The 25,097-nt window shown below is 43.2% G+C and overlaps 1 protein-coding gene across 2 annotated transcripts in view; it reads right to left on the bottom strand.

Annotated features, from left to right (window-relative positions):
- Window positions 1-25,097, bottom strand: part of PET100 (PET100 cytochrome c oxidase chaperone) — a 148,027-nt gene that overhangs the window by 39,043 nt on the left and 83,887 nt on the right. Inside the window, exon 1 of one of the 2 annotated variants that reach the window (XM_085654399.1) lies at window positions 4,527-4,664. The exons of the other annotated variant lie outside the window; for it this stretch is intronic. Within the exon in view, the coding sequence (XP_085510525.1) occupies window positions 4,527-4,553 (27 nt within the window). The 5' untranslated portion in view covers window positions 4,554-4,664. Of the gene's footprint in view, window positions 1-4,526; window positions 4,665-25,097 lie in introns of those variants that run through there. 2 annotated transcript variants of the gene reach the window in all.

Raw genomic sequence — 25,097 nt, 5'->3', positions numbered from 1 at the left:
GGCCGTTATTAATTCCAAAACATACAGGAGCCCATTTTAGGTGATGCCACATGACTTGAGTAAAGCTCACTTTTCTTTATTGAGTGGTTGCCAGCAGGCACCCTTTCAGGAAACAAAACCTCTTAGCATAAGTCTTGTGGCATCACCTCAAATGGGCTCCTGTGTGTTTTGGAATATATATATATTATGCGTCCCATTGTGACTCTATGCGATCAGCGGGACCAGAGCCACGACTGCAGGACAAACCTGCAAACATGGGCGTCCGTAGTCATTCATTTCAAGGGGGAAGGGGGGGGGGCAATTTAACGTAATCCATCCTCCAACCCTTTTTGACAACGTCAAAGGGCAGGGGCATAGTCATTAAGCGATACCCCCCGCCCAACCTTGCCTCAAAAATGCGAGACACATGGCCACCCTAAAAGACCACATGTTCCACAATGCATTAGGTTGACAAACCTTTCAAAAATATAACCACTATCCAGTGGTCGAAGTGGGGGAATAAAAGTAGGGGTACAGTGGGCGGAGAATCAGAGGGCGGGAATAACCCGTGGATTGGGTCAGTGGGTGGAGTCAGAGGTGTGGCAGATAGAGCAAAATATGCACATTTTTAGTATCTGTTTCCCATTTCACTAACCGGTTACAGCTTATTACGTTGTTTAATTTAACCAATAAATACATATATTTATTTAAGATTTAATGTGAGTTATTGACATTAAAATACATTCACAAAGTTGAATACGTCTCCAATCACAGAATGTCCCAAATATCCTCAAAAGTGGAATCGCAAGCCAATTGTCTCCCAGCCGTTGAGTTTCTGTCATCAGCACTTCTCCTCCCTTTTTCCACAAGAGCCGTTCAAACATGGATGGCAAAATATCCTAGTTTGCAAATGTTTTCCACATAATTATGGCTCTGCGATATTTGCCACATAACACATCATCTGCTGCATAGCTCAAACGGATCAAAAGTTCCTAAAAAATGTGACTTGTGCAGCTGTGAAGTGCAGGGCCATTTGCAAAGGTTGACTGGTCACCTTTCTCACTGCTGCAGTTGTATGTTCCACTGGTACTAATAAGGAACAATCTTTGCAGAGACTGTTAGCATGTGTAAAAATGTCAAAATAATAAAGTATCAGAAAATGTACAGCCCACTAATACCAGTGTAGGGTGTCAAAGCATTTTACATCACACATATTACACAGAGACAATCAATCATACCTGTGTAAATCACTGTATAGGAAATGTTACATAAGACAAAGGACTACAAGGTGTAGGACTCACATGACAACCATACTAGTAGGCAGCATAGTTTAATAGCGATTGGTCTGGAGAAACACAAACTCAGAATTTAAAACGTAATACCATGGTTGGTGGTTCTCTTTAATAATCAGAATGGATTTCTACCCGAATTAACCCTTTTTCTGCAACATTAGGTTAATCAAAGACTGGGGAAAAAACTATAACGCTCCAATTTATACCTTGCAGTTTGCATGCAGCTCTTACATGACCGTTAAGAGCTCACTGTTCTATGTTAGGATTTTAACTTATTAACCGCAAGTAACACTAGGGTCTCTCAGACAAAAGCAGTAACCCACTGACCTATTTACATTATGTGCACTTTGCGATCTGCATGGTACTTGTTCTTAGCAGCAGGCACATTAACCCTCGGCGCTTCCTTTCCATGAGTCAAACCGTCCACTAGACAAAACACCTTCCCTCTCTACTAAGAAGATTAATCACAGGAGTTGTCATGACATTTATATTGTTGCCGAAAATTATTGGAGGCCAGGAAGGCGGCAGCAAGTGCTTTTAAAACCATTTATACATGCAAACACAATGCCCCCAACTGAAGTCAGCACCAGCCTCAGTCCATGCAGGTAACAGTGGTGGGGCGTGGGTCCGGGTAAGAGGGGATTTCGAGGGACGATGCAGAGGGGAAATTAATTATTTATTTAGTTTCCCCTCTGCATCGTCCCTCGAAATCCCCCCTTACCCGGCCCTTCTGCCCTACCGCTGTTACCTGCAAGGACCGTGGCTGGTCAACGTCTGGTGCGGTCGCACTGCCCTAGAGTCACCCTGTTCAAGGGTCCTGTGACCTCAGTGACAGAGTCACTGTCACTCTATGGTGTGCTGCTTCATAGGCCTGCCTGCATGACTGGAGGTGAACTTCAGAATGAATTGTGGCGGACAGGCCTTCAAGGTTTAACCACACTTGCCACTGCTAGGGTCCCCCTGCTGGTGCTAAGACACCAGGGCTTTTGAGATCTTGCGGGCCTTCTAAGGTCTAGCATGGGAATGTGCTCCCTCAGGGGGAGTGGTCTGGTGGCCTGGTCATGAAGGCTGAACCTGGTTCTCCAGTTCTAAATTCAGCAATTCAGACCATAGTGCCACATTCTCTCCCCCACTGAACACCATACTGCCCCACTTAGAGTAGCTTGCACTGCACTGACCCGCTATAAACACCTGGATGTGACTCAATTCAAATTAGGCAATAGACAAGAGCAATGTGCTGCCTAAAAAATTATTAACATCATCCTAGGAAAACAAACACTCATGGGGAATGCAAGATAAAGAAAAGCATGTGAAATGTATGCAGGAACAACATGGTTACCTTTTTCTTTTTACACTCATGATTCAGAAATTAGTGAGTGCTTTTGCCTGAAAAGGTAAGGTCATGACAACAGGGCCCAGAAGGGACCCGCTTCAAAGCCCATTGCTTATATCCTTACAAAACGTAAGCAGTATGGATTAAAAAGACCACAGCCGTTTTATCAAGGTACAGCGATAACATTATCGGCGCTTTAGCGGCAGGAAACTGCCGCTAAAGCGGAGATAATGGGCTTGATAATATGCCCTTGTGAATTCCCATAGAAGCCCTGGTTCTGGTGTGAACCTGGGCTTCTATGGGAATTCTCAAGGGCATATTATCAAGCCCGTTATCGCCGCTTTAGCAGCAGTTTCCTGCCGCTAAAGCAGTTTCCTGAGGTTAAAGCGGCGATAATGTTATCACCGTTCCTTGATAATATGGCCCCACGTTTGTGAATACAGAGCAGCATTATGCATTTTGTTTTCCAACTCACCCATCAAGCAGGTATTTCAGTACCTCCAGGAATAGTGCACCCACCCAGCGAAACAATGTTGTTCAAAGAGCGACGAAAAAACACAAGTAGCGCTTCACTGGCAAACATTGTAAAGTGGAACTAATGTGTTTAGGTGTGACTAAATCAATCTGGCCACCTAGCAACCACTCTGTCTTGCTAGTTAGTTAATTAGTTATTTTTCATATTTTGAATGTTTTATTTCTCTCCACCCCCGAGGCTGCATTTAGAAATTGAAAAATGTCAGAAAAAGACAATTCCAGCAAATGTTTCTCTTTTTTGGATCCATTTCACAGGGGAGCAAATAAACTAAAGGAGGAAAGAGAATGTAATACCGGTTTCTTGAAGTCTCGGTTTTCACTACATGAGGAGGAGCGAGACAGAAAGAAAGGGAAGAGGGGGAACAAAGAGAGGGATGGGGGAAGCTGCCAGCAGCAGGAGAACTGGACACTGTCCTTGTCTTCTTTGTGCACAAAGGAAAAGACAGAGGGGCATATTATCAAGCACAGCGTTAAAATTATCGCCCCTTTAGCGGCAGTTGGCGATAATGGGCTTGATAATATGCCGCAGAGAATTCCAATAGAAGCCCATGTTGACACCAGAGCATGGGCTTCTATGGGAATTCTCAAGGGCATATTATCAAGCCCATTATCGCCGCTTTAGCAGTAGTTTTCTGCCGCTAAAGCGGCGATAATTTTAATGCTATTTCTTGATAATATGCCCCAGAGTTCTTTTCCTTCTCTGCCCGTTTCACCCATCCCCAAAAGCAGAGACTTAACTATCGGCCTTGGCGATTTCTGCCGCCCGGGAGGCATGTTTAAAATTAGAAAGTAGGAGGAACGGACTCTAGGGGCATATTATCAAGACAGGCGAAAAAATTATCGCCGCTTTAGCGGCAGAAAACTGCAGCTAAAACAGCGATAATTGGCCTGATAATATGCTCTATGTAATTCCAATTGAAGCCCATGTTAGATGTCCTTCACATCTAACCTGAGCTTCAATTGGAATTCCATAGAGCATATTATCAAGCCCATTATCGCCGTTTTAGCGGCAGTCTTCTGCCGCTAAAGCGGCGATAATTTTATCGCCTGCCTTGATAGTATGCCCCTAGGAAATTAAAGAAGTAGGGGCACGCCGTGCCCTGCCAATCCCATCCCACCCACTTCGACCACTGCCACTATCAGTAAAAAGTGTGTCATTCTTCTCCAAGCTAGGAACCACTTCTCATTTTCGTTACAGCTCAAATTCGAGATGTGTGTAAATCTGCTCCTGTTGTGTCCTCTGAAATATCTACAGTTCATATACGCTATACGCGAGCACAACTCTGGTGCTGCTCTAATGGGTATTAAAAGCTGTCACTATAGCTGTCCTCTAAATCTTTGGGGTCTGCAGACAGTACTACTCGTCTACATTCCTCTGTCGAACTCACCCGGAAAACCTCCAATTTAACCCCCATCTTGCAGCAGCAGCCGGCAGCGCTAGGACCTCAAGTCCTCAACACGAAGTGTGAGAAAGTTCCTAATAGACGACTTTCCGGCAGACTCCAATGCGTCCACCATCTTTGAATGGTGTCAGGCATGCCGAAACAATCAAGTCATAATGTAAAATATCAACTAATCTTTTGTGAAAGTTGTATTCGTTTATGACTTAAGCTTTTCCGTTTTGAGTAAAATTATAGAATACAAATTTCAAATATATTTATATATATTTTGTGTTTTTTGTAGTGTATGCCTAAATACATCGCAGGGAATATTGTATTGATTTTCTGATTAATTTATCAATATGAGTTTTAATAAATAACAATGTTTTTAAAAAGTCTTTATTTTGACCACACACACTCCATTTTCTTCTTCTGCTCCTCAACTATTTTTTTTCCTGCACCGTAACGTTCACCGATAGACTCCTGTGTAACTTGTTACTTCATTGGTCGTGAGGAAATCGCATCAGCATGGAAAATGAATGACTATCTTGGATTGGCTGATTTCGTGTCTTCATCATTTTGTAGTCAAACACGTACAGCTCAGCTGATCTATACGGTGTTATGCACGTGCTGAGATGCTCGCATGTAGTTTATCGCGTTAAAGCCTGGTCTACTGTTTTACAGGTGCTGGAAAAAGTAGCACTACTTCTTGTTTGTCCGTACATGTCAACATTTGGAAAGCAAAAACGGAGATTGAAAAGAAAATTGGGGGCAGGGGGGATTTATTTTCACCATTAAGATAGGGATGTGGGGACAATTTCATGCGGGAGAAAAGATAAATTAAAGCCATTTTGACTCCAAAATATGGACTGTCCCCCCTAAATCGGGTCGGATGCCCTGTATTTTTCTGTGTATACTACATGTAGTAGGAAAACAAATTAATGTGACTAACAGCTTAGTTCAGTTTTTTTTCTTCAGATTTTTAATATTTCTTTGTGCATACTAATGGCAGCACTTCCTAGAAGGCGCAATGATACATCAGCAGATCATAGGGTTTCCACCTGGCTGTTTTTAGGTCTCGCCTTGCTATCGCGTAAGCGATCGCAAAGCGAGACTATTGTAAAAGGGCAGTTCAAAGTGCTCCCAAAAAGCGGATTGCATTGCTAGCACGCGCACAATCACGCGCTTGGTGCCGCCATGCACTCCGCTTTTTGGGAGCACTTAAAAGGGTTCGCTCCCCCGCCTGGAATGCGCTCCCCCGCCCCCAAACGCGCGCGCGCGCCACGCTCCGCCGGGCTTGTCTTCTTTTTCTTGTTTTTTTTAACTTTAAGCGCGAGGCGCGCGTGCGGCCAATGCTTGTTCTTTTAAAAACCACCATTTTTGGGCAATAGGTGGATTGTCTTTGGCATAACCCTAATTGGACTACAAATCAAAACATTCAATGTGATCGGTGCTTCTCAAGTCACCACGCATTGAGGGTAATAGGTTTCTCCGCCACTGGGCTCCAGTACACCCGGACCAGCTAATTAGCCCACAGGTGCTAATCGTGCATTACTAATTAAGTGCCTGCCTTGTCATCACGTGCAGCTCCTAAATACCCACCTCCCCCTCGGGCGCTCGCGTTTCATTCAGAGAGCCGTGCCGAGAGAGGCAAGACGCGTTAGCAACCCACTGTGCATTCTTTTTGATTCAATCCCTTTGCTGTCTGTGTGTGTGATCCCTCACATATGGTTGTGAACTAATCTCTGCTGCTGCATAGGTTTTCTGGAGTCTGGTCTATAAGCGTTTCTCCCAGCGTGATTTTCCCGCTGCTGAACTCTTTCACATCGCACATTTTATTTTGGTGGCCTACAGGTGCCTGGAGTCACTCTTTACGCTCGGGCAGCCTGTCTCTAATGTTGTTTACTCGCGGCGCCCAATTAACAATGGGGCCTCCAAACATCTGTTGACTTTCAGGTGGCAGGAGTTACTCTATGCTCGGACACTATTTCTACACGCTTTTTTCTCTGTAAGATGAGCGCAGAATGTATTATCTTTATTATCTAATGTATTACCTCCCGCTTCTCTCCCGACTCCTCCATGCATACAAGCGCCCCAGGTACCCTATCAACACTCACCCATCTCTGCCGGTGTTCTTTCCTTTACCCGGTCGGAAAGAGACGGCAACCCAGAGGAACCATACGAAGCCAATGCGCGAACTTCTCCGAAGTAAGCCGAACGTTTCCGATATATTTGGCATCTCATTCAGTTCGGGATATCCGTTAATCTATTTCCTTCACCCGCGACTCCCCGCTCTCTTTTCTTTTCTTCCCGCCCCCTCTTCCCCACCTTGACGCCCCCCTTAATCTGCCTTCCTTTCTATGGTTCTACATAAAGGTAACCATTTCCTTCTTCTAAGGCTATATTCCGCTTTCACTCACTCTCTTTTTCCCTTTCGTGCTCCCGGTTTGTCACACTCCATCGCTTTTCTTCTCTTTCCTTTCTATCTTCTTCTCCTTACTTTTCCTCTACTCATTTATGCACCCATTCTGTGTTCTTATCTATCGCTCCATCTCTGTCCCTTCATCTGTCTTCTTTCGATGCGCTCTTTTTCTCTCCCCTCTCCTGCAATTCGCCCTTCGCATCTCTCAGGATTTTTTCACTCGTTCTATTTCCCATTTTCTCACACTCTTCTCTCAAACTTTCTCTATTTTCTCAGATATATCTTGTATCAATCTCTTGCTTTCTGTAGCCCCTCTCAGCCTTCATGTCTCTATTTATTTGTTCATTTGGGGATGTGAATTGGCTTGGCCCAAGTGTGCATCAAAGTGCTAAGCCATATCAGTAATAAACAGCTGTGAAAGAAAACTTAAAGAAACGTTGCTATTATGAGGTATTTTAGGTTAATATAAGATAGAAAAGTTAAGTTTTTCAGGATTCGGGATGAAATTACAACCGCTTTCAGCTTCCTTCCTCTGAGTGTGGCCCGGGCTGCAGTGGGAGCGGATACCGCCTCCCTGTTTATCTTCCCAATCTCTCTTTCTCCGGACGTACAAGTGCTGTTCTAGGTAGCAGTGTGTGCTAGACTTACAACCTCATGCTGGGTGCAATTAACAACAAACAAGCATTGGCATAGCCAATAGGTCACGCCTTTGGGACCTTATACGTGTTTAGCCATGCCACAGTTGTTGTTGGACCAAGGATATTGTGCTGCATAACTAAATACTTAGAAGGTCCCAAAAGCAAGACCTATTGGCTATGCTTGTTTTTGCTGGCATGACCAATATTTAAATAACCAGGCGGGTACAAAAGTTAGCAAAATTGCCCAAGGGTGTTCTTTTCCCACTTATATGTACATACTTTAAACAGTAAATAAGGGGGGGGGGGGGCTATAAAGCTGCCTTGATGAATACTGACTGATAATTAAAGTAGATAAAGATATAAAACCAATGTTGAAAATATATCAAGTAATTTTATGATTCAACAAACCCAATTCAGATGAGAGACTTCTGATTTTTTAAGCCAAAATGGATTTATTTTAGCTGTCTCCCGCCTCAAAACTGCCTGTGCTAACAATACGTGTCAATGGGGAAAATATATTCCCCCAATTTTTTTTCTTATTTTTTTTAATCTCCCACTGTCTACTTTTAAAATGTTGCCATGCATTTTTTTATGCAAAGTTTGTTTATGTATCATGTCTGGTCCTTTGTAGAACCCTAAAGCATGAACATATGTTGCAAGAGCTAGACGCAAGGCAGGTTGTCTAGACTGGATGGTACGAGTCTGAACCTGTGACGAATTCCTCTGGAAGCCACCTTTTCAGCAAGTGAAGGAAACACAAAGCTGGAATGTGCCCTCTTAGGAAACCCAGCCCTGTCAAGTGTCACTCATCAGGAGTCAAAGAAAGCAAATGCATTATTATCACTGCATTACCGCACTGAAATAATTTGTAAAGCAATTTTAGGTTCCACCTGTTAACCTCTGGAATCGCTTGCACTGCATCTTTAAAAAGACATTCTGTCAACGCAAACGTGGCTCAGGCACATTGATAGTGCAGTACTTAGAAACTGCTTCCCCTCTTATATTACACTTGAGGTTGAGTAGGTTGGGTGTTGCCAGGTTATGTTTGTGTTATGAAGTAATGTGGTAACCCAATAGACGTCACAGGACCTGGGTACAATATATCATGGAGAGATGATCCTTGACTGACTTTCCAAAATACCTTATTAAAGAATTCAATCGTTTTCGTGCTGCCAAAGGGTCAGACACAAGTATTCAATACAAGCAAAGGTTATAATAGGTTGTGTGTTGCCAAAGGGTCAGACACAGGTAATTGATACAAAACATAACTGAATACACACCCAGCAAACATAGAATTTATTCATCCCCCCAAAAAAGGGGTTTTGCTAAAAGACACCCATGCAAGTTTAGTATGAATTTGCTTTTCTAGTTTCTATAATCTGTATTTACAGTCAACAGACAATTGGTGATCATATTATCCAATGCAATTTAGGAAAGAGAGAGGTTGCGCAAGAGATAGAAGAGGCGTGCTCGTGGAGGAAGAGAGGAAATCAGGAGGGTTTCGAATATAGATTTTCTTACTACAGTAGATAACTGGTCTGAACGAGAACCAGTCTTTTTAGAACCTGTCCAAAGTTTTTATACACTGATTTATGTCCTTCATAAGGTTGCGTGATTGCACAATCCAGTTAGGAGGGAAAAGAATTGGAACAGGTCCTATGTAGGGGAAAGGGTGTCGATGTTTCAACCCGGCTTAGGCAAAAGGGCGATTTGATGCCTCCGCTGTAATTCTGACGGAGTGTGTTCCTGCGAGTCGCGCTGCTTTGGACACCAGGATTGGATCGTTTCATGAGTAAATACGGTGAAATACTTGGACTTCACTTTTGGCTGTCCACTCAGCGTGACTACTCCGCCCTTGCAGATCGTCCAACCTTGGATATTCAGCTTGGTTCGCCCTTCACTGGCGTTCAGCGACCTTAACCCTACACCAGCCTCAACCGGGGACATAGGTTGCTTTCCCTCGTCCTGAAGAAGACCTTTATGCGGAGGCATCAAATTGCCCTTTTGCCTAAGCCGGGTCGAAACGTCAACGCCTTCTCCCCTACATAGGACCTGTTCCAATTCTTTTCCCTCCTAACTGGATTGTGCAATCACGCGACATAAATCAGTGTATAAAACTTTGGACAGATTCTAAAAAGACTGGTTCTCATTCAGACCTGTGTACTACTGTAATAAGAAAATCTATATTCCAAACCCTCCTGATTTCCTCTCTTCCTCAACAAGCAAGCCTCTTCTATCTCTTGCGCAACCTCTGTCTCTCCTTAATTGCATTGGATAATATGATCACCAATTGTCTATTGACTGTAAATACAGAATATAGAAATTAAAAAAGCAAATTCATGCTAAACCTGCGTGGGTGTCTTTTTGCAAAACCCCCTTTTTTGTGGATGAATGAATTCTGTGTTTCTACGGTGTGTATTCAGTTATGTTTTGTATCAATTACCTGTGTGTGACCCTTTGGCAACACACAACCTATTATAACCTTTGCTTGTATTGAATACTGGTGTCTGACCCTTTGGCAGCACGCCAATGATTGAATTCTTTAATACGGTATTTTGGAAAGTCAGTCAAGGAACATCGCTCCATATAATAAGTTATGTTTGTGGGCTGCAGCCCCTAAGAGGGCTTTTTGATGATTAGATTGCAGCAACATAATGGTTGTCAGGATAGATAAATTGGGTGCAGCCACATTTTTAAGTACCTTTGACTTAACTGCAGGATACTGGCAGATTAGCATGGTACCAGAAGCAAAAGAAAAGCCTGCATTCTCCGCACCTGATGGGAATTATCTGTTCACTGTTATGCCTTTTGGTTTAAAGAATGCCCCTGCCACCTTCTAAAGGTTAGAGAATCAAGTCCTTGTGGGATTGGAGTCCTTTAGTGCAGCATATCTAGATGATATTGCTGTCTTTAGCTCAACCTGGCAGGATCACCTGATCCACCTGGGGAAGATTTTAAAAGCCCTGCAAACTGTAGGCCTAACTATCAAGGCATCAAAATGCAAGATAGGGCAGGGAACTGTAGGATACTTGGACCACCTTGTTGGTGAAGGCCAAGTGCAACCCTTACAGGCCAAGATCCAGGCCATCCTGGACTGGGCAGCTCCAACAAGCCAGATCCAAGTCAGGGCATTCCTTGGCTTGACTGGATACTACAGGAGGTTTGTGAAGGGATATGGGTCTATTGTGACTCCCCTCACAGAACTTACCTCCAAGAAGATGCCCAAAAAGGTAAACTGGACAGTTAGCTGTCAAAAGGCGTTTGACACCCTGAAAGAGGCAAGGAGCTCAGCACCTATTCTCAAGGCTCCAAACTATACCAATCAGTACATTGTGCAGACTGATGCCTCTAAGCTAGGAATAGGACCAGTCCTATCCCAGACCAATGATGAAGGCCAAGACCAACCTGTTGCTTTTATAAGGAGAATGCTTCTCCCCAGGGAGCAGCATTGGAGTGCCATTGAGAGAGAAGCCTTTGCTGTGGTTTGGTCCCTGAAGAAGCTGAGACCATACTTGTTTGGTACTCACTTTCTAGTTCAAACTGACCACAGACCTCTCAAATGGCTAATGCAGATGAAAGGTGAAAATCCTAAACTGATGAGATGTCCATATCCCTACAGGGAATGGACTTTATAGGGGAACACAGACCTGGGACTGCCCATGCCAATGCAGATGGACCTTCCAGGTTCTTCCACATAGACAATGAAGACTCTCTAAGGAAAGGTTAGTCTCATCCTCTTTCGTTGGGTGGTGGGGGAGTGTTGTGTGAGAAAGTGCCCTCTTTCTGCATGGTTGCCTCCACTTTTTGCTGAAGTGCTGATGTACTTTGACTGAGTGTGCCCCGGGTTCCTGCCAATCAGGTACCCAGGGCCTATGCTCTTTCCCTAAAACTGCATTGAAGACAAAACCCATTTGGCACTCACTGGCCACAGTTACCCAGGGCACTGGGAACAGGGAAGGTCTCAAAGGGCTGCAGCACATATTGTGCCACCCTTAGAGGCCCTGTATCTTTACACTCACACACTGTCTGTGCAGGCTGAGTGTTTTGGTGCATAACAAAGTGTAGAGACGACATTGCACACATCCCTGTGTAAGGTTAAAGAACAAGGGGGCACAATTTCTAGGGAGGTGTGCGAAATGTCAATCGCTCCCTTGAGAGGAGGTGAGAAAGAATAGAAATGAGGGCCCTAGGCCTGGGGCTCACTGGTGAAAGGGAAGAACAAATCTTGTTCCTTGTTGCCCTCACACACCCCGAAGGATGTCATGCTCCATGATCGGGTAGTTGTTCCTCGTTGGGCCAGCGCTGCAATGCCCCACGGGTCCACCGAAGGGTCACTTTGTCGGAGATTTTCTGTGATCAAGCTATCCTGGCTGAAGAGGGGTGAAACCCCGAAACTGGTCCTAGGATGCTTGTGTCCGGTCCAGGGAGGACCTGGCTTGGCAGTTCAGGCTGGACTGTTCCCATGAGGCACAGGGTCAAGACTGATTTGCATATGACCAGGTCTATACTGGGGTGGCATTGTGAGCAAAAGAATGATGGATTTAACCAAGATATCTTGACTGGGGGTGAATGTTTTGATTTGTTCTGCATTCTGTCCATCAATTGTGTGTTTTTTGCTTTCTCGCCCTAAGTGCGCCAGGTATGCCCAGACGTGGGTCCTGGGCTCACTGTGCCACTGGAATCAAGCTATCCTGGCTGAAGAGGGGTGAAAGCCCGAAACCGGTCCTAGGATGTTTTTTTCCGGTCCAGGGAGGACCTGGCTTGGCAGTTCGGGCTGGACTGTTCCCATGAGGCACAGGGTCATGACTGATTTGCATGTGGCCAGGTCTAAACTGGGGTGGCATGGTGAGCAAAAGAATGATGGATTTAACCCAGATCTCTTGACTGGGGGTGAATGTTTTCATTTGTTCTGCATTCCGTCCATCAATTGTGTGTCTTTTGCTTTCTCGCCCTAAGTGCGCAAGGTATGCCCAGACGTGGGTCCTGGGCTCACTGTGCCACTGGAATCAAGCTATCCTGGCTGAAGAGGGGTAAAACCCCGAAACCGGTCCTAGGATGCTTGTTTCCGGTCCAGGGGGGACCTGGCTTGGCAGTTCAGGCTGTACTGTTCCCATGAGGCACAGGGTCAAGACTGATTTGCATATAGCCAGGTCTAAACTGGGGTGGCATGGTGAACGACAGAATGATGGATTTAACCCATATCTCTTGACTGGGGGTGAATGTTTTGATTTGTTCTGCATTCCGTCCATCAATTGTGCGTCTTTTGCTTTCTCGCCTAAGTGCGCCAGGTATGCCCAGACGTGGGTCCTGGGCTCACTGTGCCACTGGAATCAAGCTATCCTGGCTGAAGAGGGGTGAAACCCTGAAACCGGTCCTAGGATGCTTGTTTCTGGTCCAGGGAGGACCTGGCTTGGCAGTTCGGGGTGGACTGTTCCCAAGAGGCACAGGGTCAAGACTGATTTGCATATGGCCAGGTCTAAACTGGGGTGGCATGGTGAGCAAAAGAATGATGGATTTAACCCAGATCTTTTGACTGGGGGTGAATGTTTTGATTTGTTCTGCATTCCATCCATCAGTTGTGTGTCTTTTACAGTACCATAATGGCTTTACTGAAAACTGAGAAGTTTGGTATCAAACTTCTCAGCACATTAAACCCACACTGATGCCAGTGTGGGATTTAATGAAAAATGCACACAGAGAGCATCTTAGAGATGCCCCCTGAAAAATGACCTAACACTAGTGTCCAGGCTGAGTGGCTGCTCCCCAGCTGCCACCACCAGACATGTTTCTGGAGCCCTGGGCCGAGAGCCTGCAACTCCTGGTGGACTGAAACAATGCACATCCTGGGGCAAGGTGCCAAGCCTCCTCTCCCGGGATGGGCAGGGTCCACGAAGGGGAAGCGTCAAAGGCTTGCCATCTTTGTGAGCTTCCAGAGGCCTTTTTCTGCTCCCACCAACTGATCCCCACCGGTTCTGACCCCCACTTTGGGTGGGAGAACCAACAGGGAAACCAAGTGCTGAAGGGAGGTGTGCCCACCTTTGCCAACCCCACCCCTCAGGTGGGGGAGGTGAAGCACAACTCTCAGTCCCCACCATCTTGCAGATGGGGGACCCAGCCAATCAGACTAAGGCATATGCCCCCTCCCACTGGAGGGTGGCATAATAGAGAGTGTACCCACCCCAAGGAAGGAACCCATTAGCCCCAACCTTTTGCTTACCTGTAACGCCCATAAATATACTATTTAGGGGGACCCATGTACCTTGCCTCCTCAGACAAGCAACCACCAAGAAGAAAAGAAGAAGGACCGAACAGCTGTGCCAAAGCTAAGAAGAGGAGGATGCCCACTGACTTGGCCCCAGCCCTACCGGTCTGTCCCCACCTCTCACCTGCAGAAGCGAAACTCCGGTGTGTCCTGTAGCTAGCAACCTTGAGAACCACGAGGACCTGCCCTACCTTCCAAAGAAAAGACTTTGTCTCCTGTGAACACCGGATTTGTTCACCCACAGACTACAGCCTCGGCTAAATCAGCGAGTCTGCACCCTGGGCCCGAGTTTGAGTGGTCCAACACCACAAGGAGGTCTCCCCGGTGATTCTGACCTGTGATCTCTGACCTGCCTCAAATCTCCCAGCGAAGTCTGCAGCCTCTTCCTGGAGGATCCCCCTGACCAGGACCGGAGCAGGTAAGAAAAACCCGAGGCCCAAAGACACCCGAAGCCCCACGACCTTGGGTGGCCCAACCGATGGTGTCCCACCATCCCCAGGCATCCCAACTTACCTTTCCAAACGGTGGTCACCTCCAAAAGATCTTCGACCCTGAGCCTGCAGTCTTTGTTGAAACCGGAGAATCCCCATTGAAACCAACTGGGCACCCGATGCCATAACAGCACCCTGCACGCAGCTGCCATGCGCCGCTGTGGGTGCACTTTTTGTCCTAAACAGGATCCCCCTTTGCCCTGAGCCTAACACAAGGAGCTTTGCTCCCACAACCCAGTTGCCTGCTCATAAGCAGCCACCAACCAGAGGCCCCCTACCCCCCATTGGATAATGTTGGGCACTCAGCACTCTGCACCCGGCTGCCCTAGTGCCGCTGAGTGTGTAACAAGAGTGCATCCTTGATCCTGTGGGAACCCTTCTTCTTACCCCAGAAACTCAACCCCATAGACCGAGTACTTACCTGGTAACCTTTAACTTCCTTTTTCTCCATAGGAACCTATTGACTGTTTTTCTCAGAAAAATGTTCCAAGTGTGGAGTTGATTTGTATGGAAACCTGAAAAATTAGAACTGTGCAAAACTGATTTTACTTACTTGTTCTCTAAGAAGTGTCCCAGTGTGATATCTAATATACTGATTGTGAGCTATGCACTCCTTTATTTTCAATTAATGATCTGAATATAAACAAAGAATTCGATCAGTGTGCGAAACTTGATGGCGTGTACCTATTCACAACGAGTAACTAATGAAAAGGGGGGGGCAGCCTGCTCACCTGCCTGCTGGACTCAGTCAGTCAGTCAGTCAGTCAAAACAATGTTTATTTAGACCTTGGTCTCTAAACAATTCTACAAACAATATTAGATTAAAACAATTAAAAACAGTATCTATACTTTCTCAACTCAGCAATAATTAAAACAACGTACTTTATGCAGTCTCATATCAAGAGTAACGATTGAGGTACACATAGTTACTTTCTACAATCGGGGACACGACTCTTTATAAAAGTTATATATATTTTAAAACACTCTTAAAAGTACTGTACAATTCAATTTCTAGAAATAAAAAATATTCAACCTTATATAAAAATGTTAAGACCTATTAAAATCTTTAAAATTCACCTGTCTGTACCAGCGATTCGGTAGAATATCCAAGTAGGGGAACCAATTTTCATTTGACCAGGCTACCCTCATAAATTGCACAGATTTTTTCTTGGCCAGATATTCCATATCTGCTCGTCTAGATACTTCCAGACTATACTTTCTGAGCTCACTTTTTGTAAAATCTACATGCAGGATCTCTTGGTCAATTTCCACTTTTATATTCTCACAGGCCAATAATATTTCCTTCCTTGACTTCTTAGCCCATTTCAAACTACTAGTTTGGATCTCTTTCCTACACCATTGGGATACCTTTTGATTTGACTCTGTATCTTAACGTTTCCAAAATCTAATTAGAGACACTTGTGACTGCACGCTCCAAGCAATTGTACCTATCTCGATTCGTATAGCTTGGACCATAGATGAAAGGGGCAAAGACAGCAATGTTTTCAGACACTTCCCTTCCTCTTTGCCGTTTAAACAAAGGACCTCTGCCCCGTAGAGCATTTGTGGGGGTACCATCGCATTGAAGGCTTTGAACAGTGGTCTGTGGGACATATCCCCATATTCTCTATTACATTTTTTCAATCCACAGATTGATGAGAAAGCCTTCGCTTTCTGAGCTTCTAAGTGAGTATGCCATTTTAAGGACCTATTGAACCACATCCCGAGATAGCGATATTCGTTTACCATTTCCAATTTCAAATCACCTAAAAATCATTTAAATTTAATATCTTTTTTCCCAAAGCATAAAATTTTTGTCATCCATATTTACAGTTAAAAATTTCCCTTCGCAATATTCTTTAAAAACATTAAGTTTTCTTTGCAGGCCTATTTCGGTTTGATCCAGAATTACCAGATCATCTGCATATAGTAGGCAGGGCACTTTCTTTCCATCCATTTCCGGGCTTGCACTTCTTACAATTTCTAGAGCGGTTGGTAAATCTGCTAGAAATAAGGCAAACAGCAACGGAGCCAACACGCATCCCTGTCTCAGCCCGTTCTTTATTGCTGTTTTGGGCGTCAATGACCCTTCTGTATCTTTAATTATTTGTGCCCAGTTACCACTATGCAGCTCTTTTATTACTGCCAATAGACCTGTGGAGATATTTTTATTTTCTAGGCTCTGCCACAGGGAATTCCCATCAACTGAGTCAAATGCTGCTCTAAAGTCAACGAAGCAACAACATAATTTACCATTTTGTTCTATTGACTTACATGCTATTGCCCACAGGGCAAAGCAATAATCAACCGTGGAATGGCCTTCCTTAAAGCCCCCTTGTTCAACTGGCACAATCGATAATTCTTCCGCCCAATCCTCTAATCTATTTAAAATAATTTTCGGGAAAACTTTTTCCCCGATGTCTAACATATTAATCAACCTATAATTTTGTGGTTCATTTAAATTACCTTTTTTATGAACTGGTCTTATTACAGCTCCCTTCCAATTTTTAGGAGTTTTCCCTACCTCTAGAATAACGTAAACGTACAATAAAAAAATCCAGCTGGGACTTTATTATAATTGCAGGGAGGTTATCTGGTCCTGCTGCTCGTGTTAATTTCAGCTTGGTTATAGTATTTTTTACATTCTCTTCTGTGAAGTCTGGTCTTAATTCTTCCATTAACTCTTGCCAAGGCTGGGACTCTACTACTTCTAAATCCCTCCGAGGATCATACAGATCTTTCAAATACTTCTCCCACACTGCCTCATCTACCACGCAGTTCATCTCCCCCTCTTGGTGACCAGCCGTGGCTTTTACCAGCTTCCAGAATTGTCTTGTATTTTTTGATTCAATAGAGTCTAACAAATTTTCCCAGCACTTATCTTTATACGCTCTTTTTGTATTTACAGTTAACTTTTTATACTCTCTTCTCAATTTTTTAAGGTAGCTTTGCCTCTTGTAATCGTGTTTTTTACCTATTCTTCTTATTACTTTCCTTATTTCTCTTTTTTTCTCTAAACAATCCACAGAAAACCATTTAGGTTGTCCAGCAGGGATTATATAATGATTTTTTAAATCCTTTTTTAGTTATTTTCGGAGGCACTGCACAACTTGTACTTTCTTTCCTTCATACCATTCCAGAGTCTGGCCCCCTATATCTCCGAGAACAATCTTCTCTTGGAATTTCTCTAATTTTCCCATATATTCTTCAGTTAGTCTAGTAGTCACTCTTTTAGGATATTCAACTTGTTGAGCAATTACTATTTCTCGGGGCTTCGGGGAGCTCCTTTGAATCTTCATTTGCAGGGAATTATGATCACTGCCTTCTTTCCAGTGTATTTTAAATTCCCTCGCGACGGGGAAATTCCATGCGAACATAAAAATATAATCTATTGGGCAGTTTTGTATACCTGTTTTAAATGTTTTCTTTGCTGGGCGATCTAATTCAGTTCTGCCATTCAGACAGAAAAGACCCTTCGACCCTAGATAATTCCCCAGGACCTGATCTCGTTTCAGGGATTCACAGCTCGGAAAAGTTGCTTGTTTAACTCCATATGCATCCAGAATTTCCCTATGCCAAAGTTCCGCCTTTTTCGGATGCAATTTATGATTAAAATCACCCATGATAAAAAATATGTCTGCCTCGTACTTTCCTCATAGAGAGTCTATGTCCTCTTTAAAATGTGCCATCTCAGTTCCATACTCTACAACATTATCCCACTGCATGTACACGTTTATAATAATAACATTTTCATACTTTTTATCCATTATTGGCAACAGTGATCTGCATACCAAGAGCCATTTACATTTTACTTTTAGCAAGTTCACATTCTTTGCTACTTTTGTAGCCAGTAGCGTCATAATCCCCGCAGCCGGACGACCAAATCTTTTTTTCCTGCTGGACTCAAGCTTGCACTACTTTTTTTGATATACAAATGTTCAAACAATTTTTTTATACATTTAATTAATAATTCTTCAAGCAATCATTTGAATAATTAAATTTTTTACTCAATGGTAAACCAGTTAATGAAAATTAATACAATAATTGTATCTTATACAGTTCATATAATTTAACATGACCAAAACAATGTTTTTTGAAAGAAGATCTGTACACATTTCAATGTAGATAAATTAAGCCCAATGCGTTTCAGGACTGATCTGTCTCTTCTTTGGGGGCAACACTGTAAGAAAAAAAAAGTAAAAAACATTCGTCATATATTGCACACTGCTGTGTCTCTTTCAACACCAGTTCCCATGTGACAGAGTGAATCAACTTGAACAGAACTCCAAATGACATGATTTTTTAATACAATGATACCTATTATGTAAATGACCCAATGTGAAACAAAGTTAAAAAGAAAAATTAAATATAAAAATAAAAAAGAAACAAGGCAAAAGAAGAGAGATAAAAAGGAAACGAGAGATACCATCACCAAAGTAATGTTCAGTATTTTTACTCTTTTAAGTCAATGCGGCCATTCGGTCATAAGCTACCAAAATACGTGGGAAATTCACTGCAAGAAACAGTTTAAAAATAGCCAGAATTAGATTGCTGGTGCCTCATTGCTTTAAACGTGCCGCGTTGTGTGTACAACAATCACTTACCCGCTGATGCCGAGACACAGCAGTGTGCAATATATGATGCATGTTTTGTACTTTTTGATTCTTACAGTGTTGCCCCTGAAGAAGGGAGAGATCAGTCCCGAAATGCATAGGGCTTAATTCATCTACATTGAAATGTGTACAGATCTTCTTTCAAAAAACATTGTTTTGGTCATGGTAAATGATATAAACTGCATAAGATACAATTATTGTATTAGTTTTCATTAACTGGTTTACCATTGAGTAAAAAATGTAATTATTCAAAGGAAGGATTGCTTGAAGAATTATTAGTTAAATGTATTAAAAAATTCTTTGAACATTTGTATATCAAAAAAAGTAGTGCAAGCTTGAGTCCAGCAGGCAGGTGAGCAGGCTGGCCTCCCCTTTTCTCCAGTGTGATATCTAGGCATATCATACTGAGTAGAAAAAGTAATCTAAAAAGTAATCTAAAAAGTAACAAAAAAGTAATCTGTACAGTAATTTCGATACCTTGACTTACCTGTATTTCAAACAACTGCATTTGAACTTGCATTCTCTTGTAAACACTGCATAATATTTGGCAAAGCATTTATTTCACTTACCTGTGCATTTATTGGGCTTGGTTCTAGAAATAAAATAACTAATAATCTTTTTGTACAAACAAAATTGGTCTGAGTTCAGTTTCTGAGTGTGTGACATCATTTGCTGATTGAGTGTGTACAACAAATGTTTAACACTACCCTGTGGTACAGCCTTACTGCTCGCTCACACTACCACAAATAGAGAGTAAGGTGCTATCTACGTTTACCTCTGCCTACCTTTGGGGTTCTACTGGACTCTGTGCACACTATACCTCATTTTGGTATAGTATATAAATGAGTTACAAGTAAATCTTCATTCAAACTGTTATGTATCACTTACAAAGCAATACTCAAAATGGTCCTGAATTAATCTTGATAAAAATCAACAAATGCTCCTGACCTAGGAATGTAGGTTCTAGACTAGCACCGTCATTACTCATGCCACCTTACAAAATTAAACAGCAGTGGTATTTTTTTCTGTTTCGGCTGCCAGTTTATTGAATTACCTCTGAAGAAAAATAAGAGCCACTGACAACCTTCTGATATTCAAAAGAATGGTTAAGTAATGGCTATGTTAAACCTGACCATAGTGGATTACCTTAAGAACCAACTTCTACAAACCAGGACACTCAACAAAAATATAGCCTGTTTGGTTCACAAGCAGACTTCTTAGCAATCTCGTTAAGATCGTATGCAAGAACTTAAAAAATTCTACCTGCCAAAATATCTTCTTGTCACCTAGTCCATGTATAATTATGTGTAAAATAAAAGCACGAACAAACAAGAAAATACTTGTTTTTTTTCTACTATCACCTGTTTTGGATTACATTAAATCCAAAAAGTTTTTTCTCTCTATAATGCATAATTACTGGACAAAACCAAAAAGAACTTTGATTTATGGCCATCAGGAAAATGAGAAAAAAGAACAGGAAAACATGAAAGAAAGAATGAAAAAGGCTGGTGATAAAACAGAGAAGTAATGAAAAAGGAAGAAAACTTACAGAGAGAAGGAGAGGCAAGGAGAAGCAAGAAGAAAACAAGGGCAGTAGCGCAGGTGGGAACATTTAGGGCTAAATGAGGAGATTGGGATAGACAAAATGAGAGGGGGAGAACAATATGATCAGACTTGGGATAGAAATTATTGAAATAAAACCGAGGAGAAAGACAAGATTATTCATGAGCACAAAAGATCTACAAGTACATGAAACGTGTTTGGTAGCAAAAAATTATTGCAGATGTCGTGGTATTGAAATTGTTTGCCTAGCATTTTACGACAGGCCTGTAGAACTGTAGATACATATGTTTGGTAAATCATTGCAAGTGTTGTTAAGCACTGGAATAATAGAATGTGTCCAGTATTTTTTCTCAGACAAAAGTAGCAACTCTAGTGACAATAAATTCAGGGTATCTCCTCTGGCAGGTCTGCACACCTTTAAATAATGAAGGGTAACTCAGCTTCTCATGTTTTAAGTTGAAAATGTATAATTTAATCATTTACAATTTTTGTTTATACATATTTGATAATTTCTCTTGGTTTTTCGTTTTGCTTAAAAATAATTCGATTTGAAATTTCAAGTTCGAAGAAATTTGAAATTGAAAGTTAGATAGCAGCCTGGCCTATTTCTTTATGTCACATATTAGGATATATAAGGCAAGGTGAGTAGACTGAGAAAGGCATTAGCTATTGACATGAAACACAGACACAAAGTGACATCCCTCTGTAGTCTCCATCTGCTATTTATCTTCTAAAACCTCAACAATCTATACATCTCTAATAAAGGAGATATGCTATTACTGTTATAATTTTATAAATGAGACCAGACCAGTTATCACAAATGTAATACACAAGGAAACAGAGAACCATTCTGCAAGATTTGTTTTGGCTATTCCACCTAAACAAAAGTGAAAGTAAATAAGAAACTGCCTTTGGCTTTATCAATGGAAGTGGAAATTAATAAGAGACTGCTGGATGAGTAATCATTCTTTGGGACTGCATGCGAAGATTGCACCCTGTAGATTGTCCTGAGGCAGTCTTCAGAAATATGTAAGCTAAAATGTATGTTATATGTGTAGGAAGCTGGACTTCTTTGCAGCTGTCCCCCCACTTTATGCCCTCATTTGAACTAATAGATGCTGGTTTTTCGACTAGTGACCAGGCTCCAGTGCAAGTGTTCTTTCCCCCAAATCTGGCATGTTCATTTGTTACCAGATTGGCAATGTCTTTAGCACCCTTGTAAGTCCCTAATAAATGGTACCCCTGGTACCTAGGGAATGGGTACTAAAGAGTGTGCCTAAGGGCTGCAGCATGCCTTATGCCACCCTAAGGGACCCACACAAAAATTACATGTAGACTGTCACTGCAGGCTGCATGAAAGGGTGCAAGCCCTTATGAAAGCAAAACATTGCCCACTCCCTGTGTGCAATGCCCGTACCCTGCATGTACTATATGTAAGTTGCCCCTACAGCAGGCCCTAAGAGCCCTAAGGCAGGGTGCATTATATTACACGTGAGGACATAGCTGCATGAAAAATATGCCACTGTGATCTCTATTTCTATTACTAGATATTGCAAGTGAACAGGGAAGAAATCTTAAGTATATGTACTGGGCACTGTTCATTACGAGTTACCCAGCTACATAAGGGCTTCACTGAAACTAATGGTGTTGATACGTCCGTACTGATACCAGTATCAGATTTATGAAGACATTCACCCAGAGGGCACCTTAGAGGTGCACCCTGAAAACCAATTAGTCTTCTAGTGTGCTGGCTGATGGGTATCATCCAGCCTGCCACCACAGACGAGATGTTTTACCCCCTGGAGGTGAGAGCCTACACTCTCTGAGGTCAGAAACAATGGCTGCTTCGGAGGAAGGTGTTCACCTCATCCAGCAGGATGACTAGTAAATCTGCCTTCCAAGGCCAGAGGCTTCAAAGCCTCTGCTACCTTTGATATGCGACCCTTGCTTCCCCCAGACCTGGGAGATGCCACTTCCTGCCCTAAGGCCCGTTTGGTACCAGGAGAGGTGGGACATTAGCTATGCAGGTAGGCGTGCTACACAAACCTATGCTGAGATGCCTGATGTACTCCACTAAAGAAGGGTCCACCATTATGTTTTGGGTGGAATTAGGAACTCTTGGACAGGGTTATGCCCACTCCCCACAGGAAGCTTCCATGTAGGGGGTGTAGCGACCCCAAGGGTAAGTAGTCCATTGGCAACCAGAATTCAAATTTGACTACTAGGAAATGAGGAAGGACGAAAAAGGACTGACAAGGCGAGAACAGAGGTCCTGCACCAGAGATTGTTGCCAAACACTGCCAGACTGCTTGCCTTTGACAATCACAGAGACTGACTAAGTCCAAAAGCTGCACACACTCCCAAACCCTCGGAGGACCGTTCAGCATCTCAACAACAAGCAGAGATTTCCCTTGAAGTGGAGGAGCTACTTCCCTGCAGTCTGCAGGCACCCATCGCATCTGCCCAGCACACCGTTCTGCAAGGCCCTGGTTCCACCGAGAGAGCAGCACCCCAGTAAGAGGTATTTGTGCTCTAGGTGGTCAGATCTGTCTGAATGCCAAGTTTGGAGACACCAGGACACATAGGAGCTGTCAGCACAAGTACTATGGGTACCGGAGCAGTTGCCGCAGCCAAGACTAAGTATTCACTCTGGACACTAACCCTACCAAGACTGACCTACTGATGAGGTACGTCAGTATCACTGAAGCCCGTACTGAGAGTGGCCCTGCTGTCCTGTTCTGTCCCCATCACCAGGTTGACCGCAACAAGTAAAAACCTCTGCACCCGAGCCTCCCAGGCCAGGTCCGAGCCGAGTGATGGTGCCTCCTTGCTCCAGAGACACTGGTGTAACGAAAATTGAGGGGGCCTCCCTGCAAGGAACGTGAAGGGGCCCCCTCCCAGCTCAATCAAGAGTTCTCTGGCAAGAGTGCGGTGCTGAGGGGGCCCCCTGGAGCTTAGGGCCCCCCACACCGCGGCAGCCTGTGTTATGCCCCTTTCCAGAGACCCTCAAGAGCTGAGCCCCCCTTTTTGGTTCTGCTGGACTGGTCTCCTAGTCCCCTCTTGCACCCTCTTTCTTGCACTTACTTTTCCCCATTGACTTCAGCGGTAGCTTTTAAGGCCACCCTTGCGACCAGCACCACTTCAACCGTACACACCAGCGTAGCTAAACCAAAACTTTTGGTGCTTTCTTGGACCTTGGCCCCTACTTACCCTAAATCCAGATTAACAGTCCTGTATGTCATTTGCAAGTGACCCTATGTAGTGTATGTTTCTCCCATTGGATAACATTACCATGTTCGAGTCTCATTCCTCAAATCTGACAGCTGTCATTTTCTACTGTTTCTATTGTAAAATTTGATAACATCTAAAGTACTTACCTGATTACGAAGATCTTGGTGTCTAAAATTCTATAAAAAATATGTTATTTTTCTAAATTGGTCTTGAGTTTCTTCTTGAGTGTGTGTCTCATATATTGACTCTGTGTGCACAACAAATGCTTAATCCTACCCTCGATAAGCTTAAACTGCTTGCCCACACTACCACAAGAGAGAGCATTTGGGATTATTAATTTAAGATATGTTAGACAATAAGGGTTGTCTGGATGTACTACATAGTGTACCTCATTTTGGTACACTATATAAAAATCCAGCTTCCTACAATATGTAAATCAGAGGAGTTGTTAATTGCTCTTAAGGCTGCAATTTTTGGTTCTACAGTTAAAATATTTTTTGTACACTTACAGAGTTGGAAAATAAAAAGGGTTAATTAAATTGTTTGTAAAAGCAATGGGCGATTATTGCAATATTATTTGTTTAACGCTCTCTAACTTTTTCTATACTGAACAGTAATATGTCAGTAAATATTTCTGACAGCTAGGGTTACTGTCCAGGTGGATATGTGTAGTGTAGCCCTCTGAGGTGTTTCCCTTTTATGCCGCTAAATCTGAAATAGGAAACTTATTAAATGGTTCAGGTGTTACTAGAGTCAGTAGTGGCACCACAGGTGCACATTCCAATGTCAGCTCATCTGCTAATGGGCCCTTGGTAGAAAACACATCAGCTTCTGGTGTTATCCCATTTTCTCAGATGGAGCTGAGAGCTTTTTGGGTGATGGAAAGGCCCAGGACGTTTTACAAAATCTATCTTGCACATCCGTCAAATGTGGGCTTCCATCACAAAATCACAAAGAAGAAATATTTAGTAACCTGGTTCAAATGGCGTGGTTGAGGTCTAGCATGGGGCCTTGAACCCATGGGTTCAGATATATAGCACATTGTTTATATTTTTGGGTGAAAATGGCTGAAGAAGCAATGGCTTACAGGAAACTCAATTCCTACTAGTCAGCCATCATGTCTAGGCCATATTCCATTGGCTAGCACTCCAGTAGGCGAACATGCATTGATCTGGAAAATATTGAGAGATATCAGACTGTCTGTTTTGCCTGAACCCAGATATTCATATTTTATTGGATGTGAACAAAGTCCTTTGGTTCTTTGAGAGATGTAAGACCTCTGACCCATGGTCTAGGTCCACTCTCGCCCCGCAGCTCCGCTGTGCCGTCTCTTGCCTCAAGACCCCGACCTCCTCCTTTG

The sequence above is a fragment of the Triturus cristatus genome, chromosome 4_1 (genome assembly GCF_964204655.1).
Source record: "Triturus cristatus chromosome 4_1, aTriCri1.1, whole genome shotgun sequence".
Lineage (NCBI taxonomy): Eukaryota > Metazoa > Chordata > Amphibia > Caudata > Salamandridae > Triturus > Triturus cristatus.
This window is presented reverse-complemented; position numbering and strand designations above follow the sequence as displayed.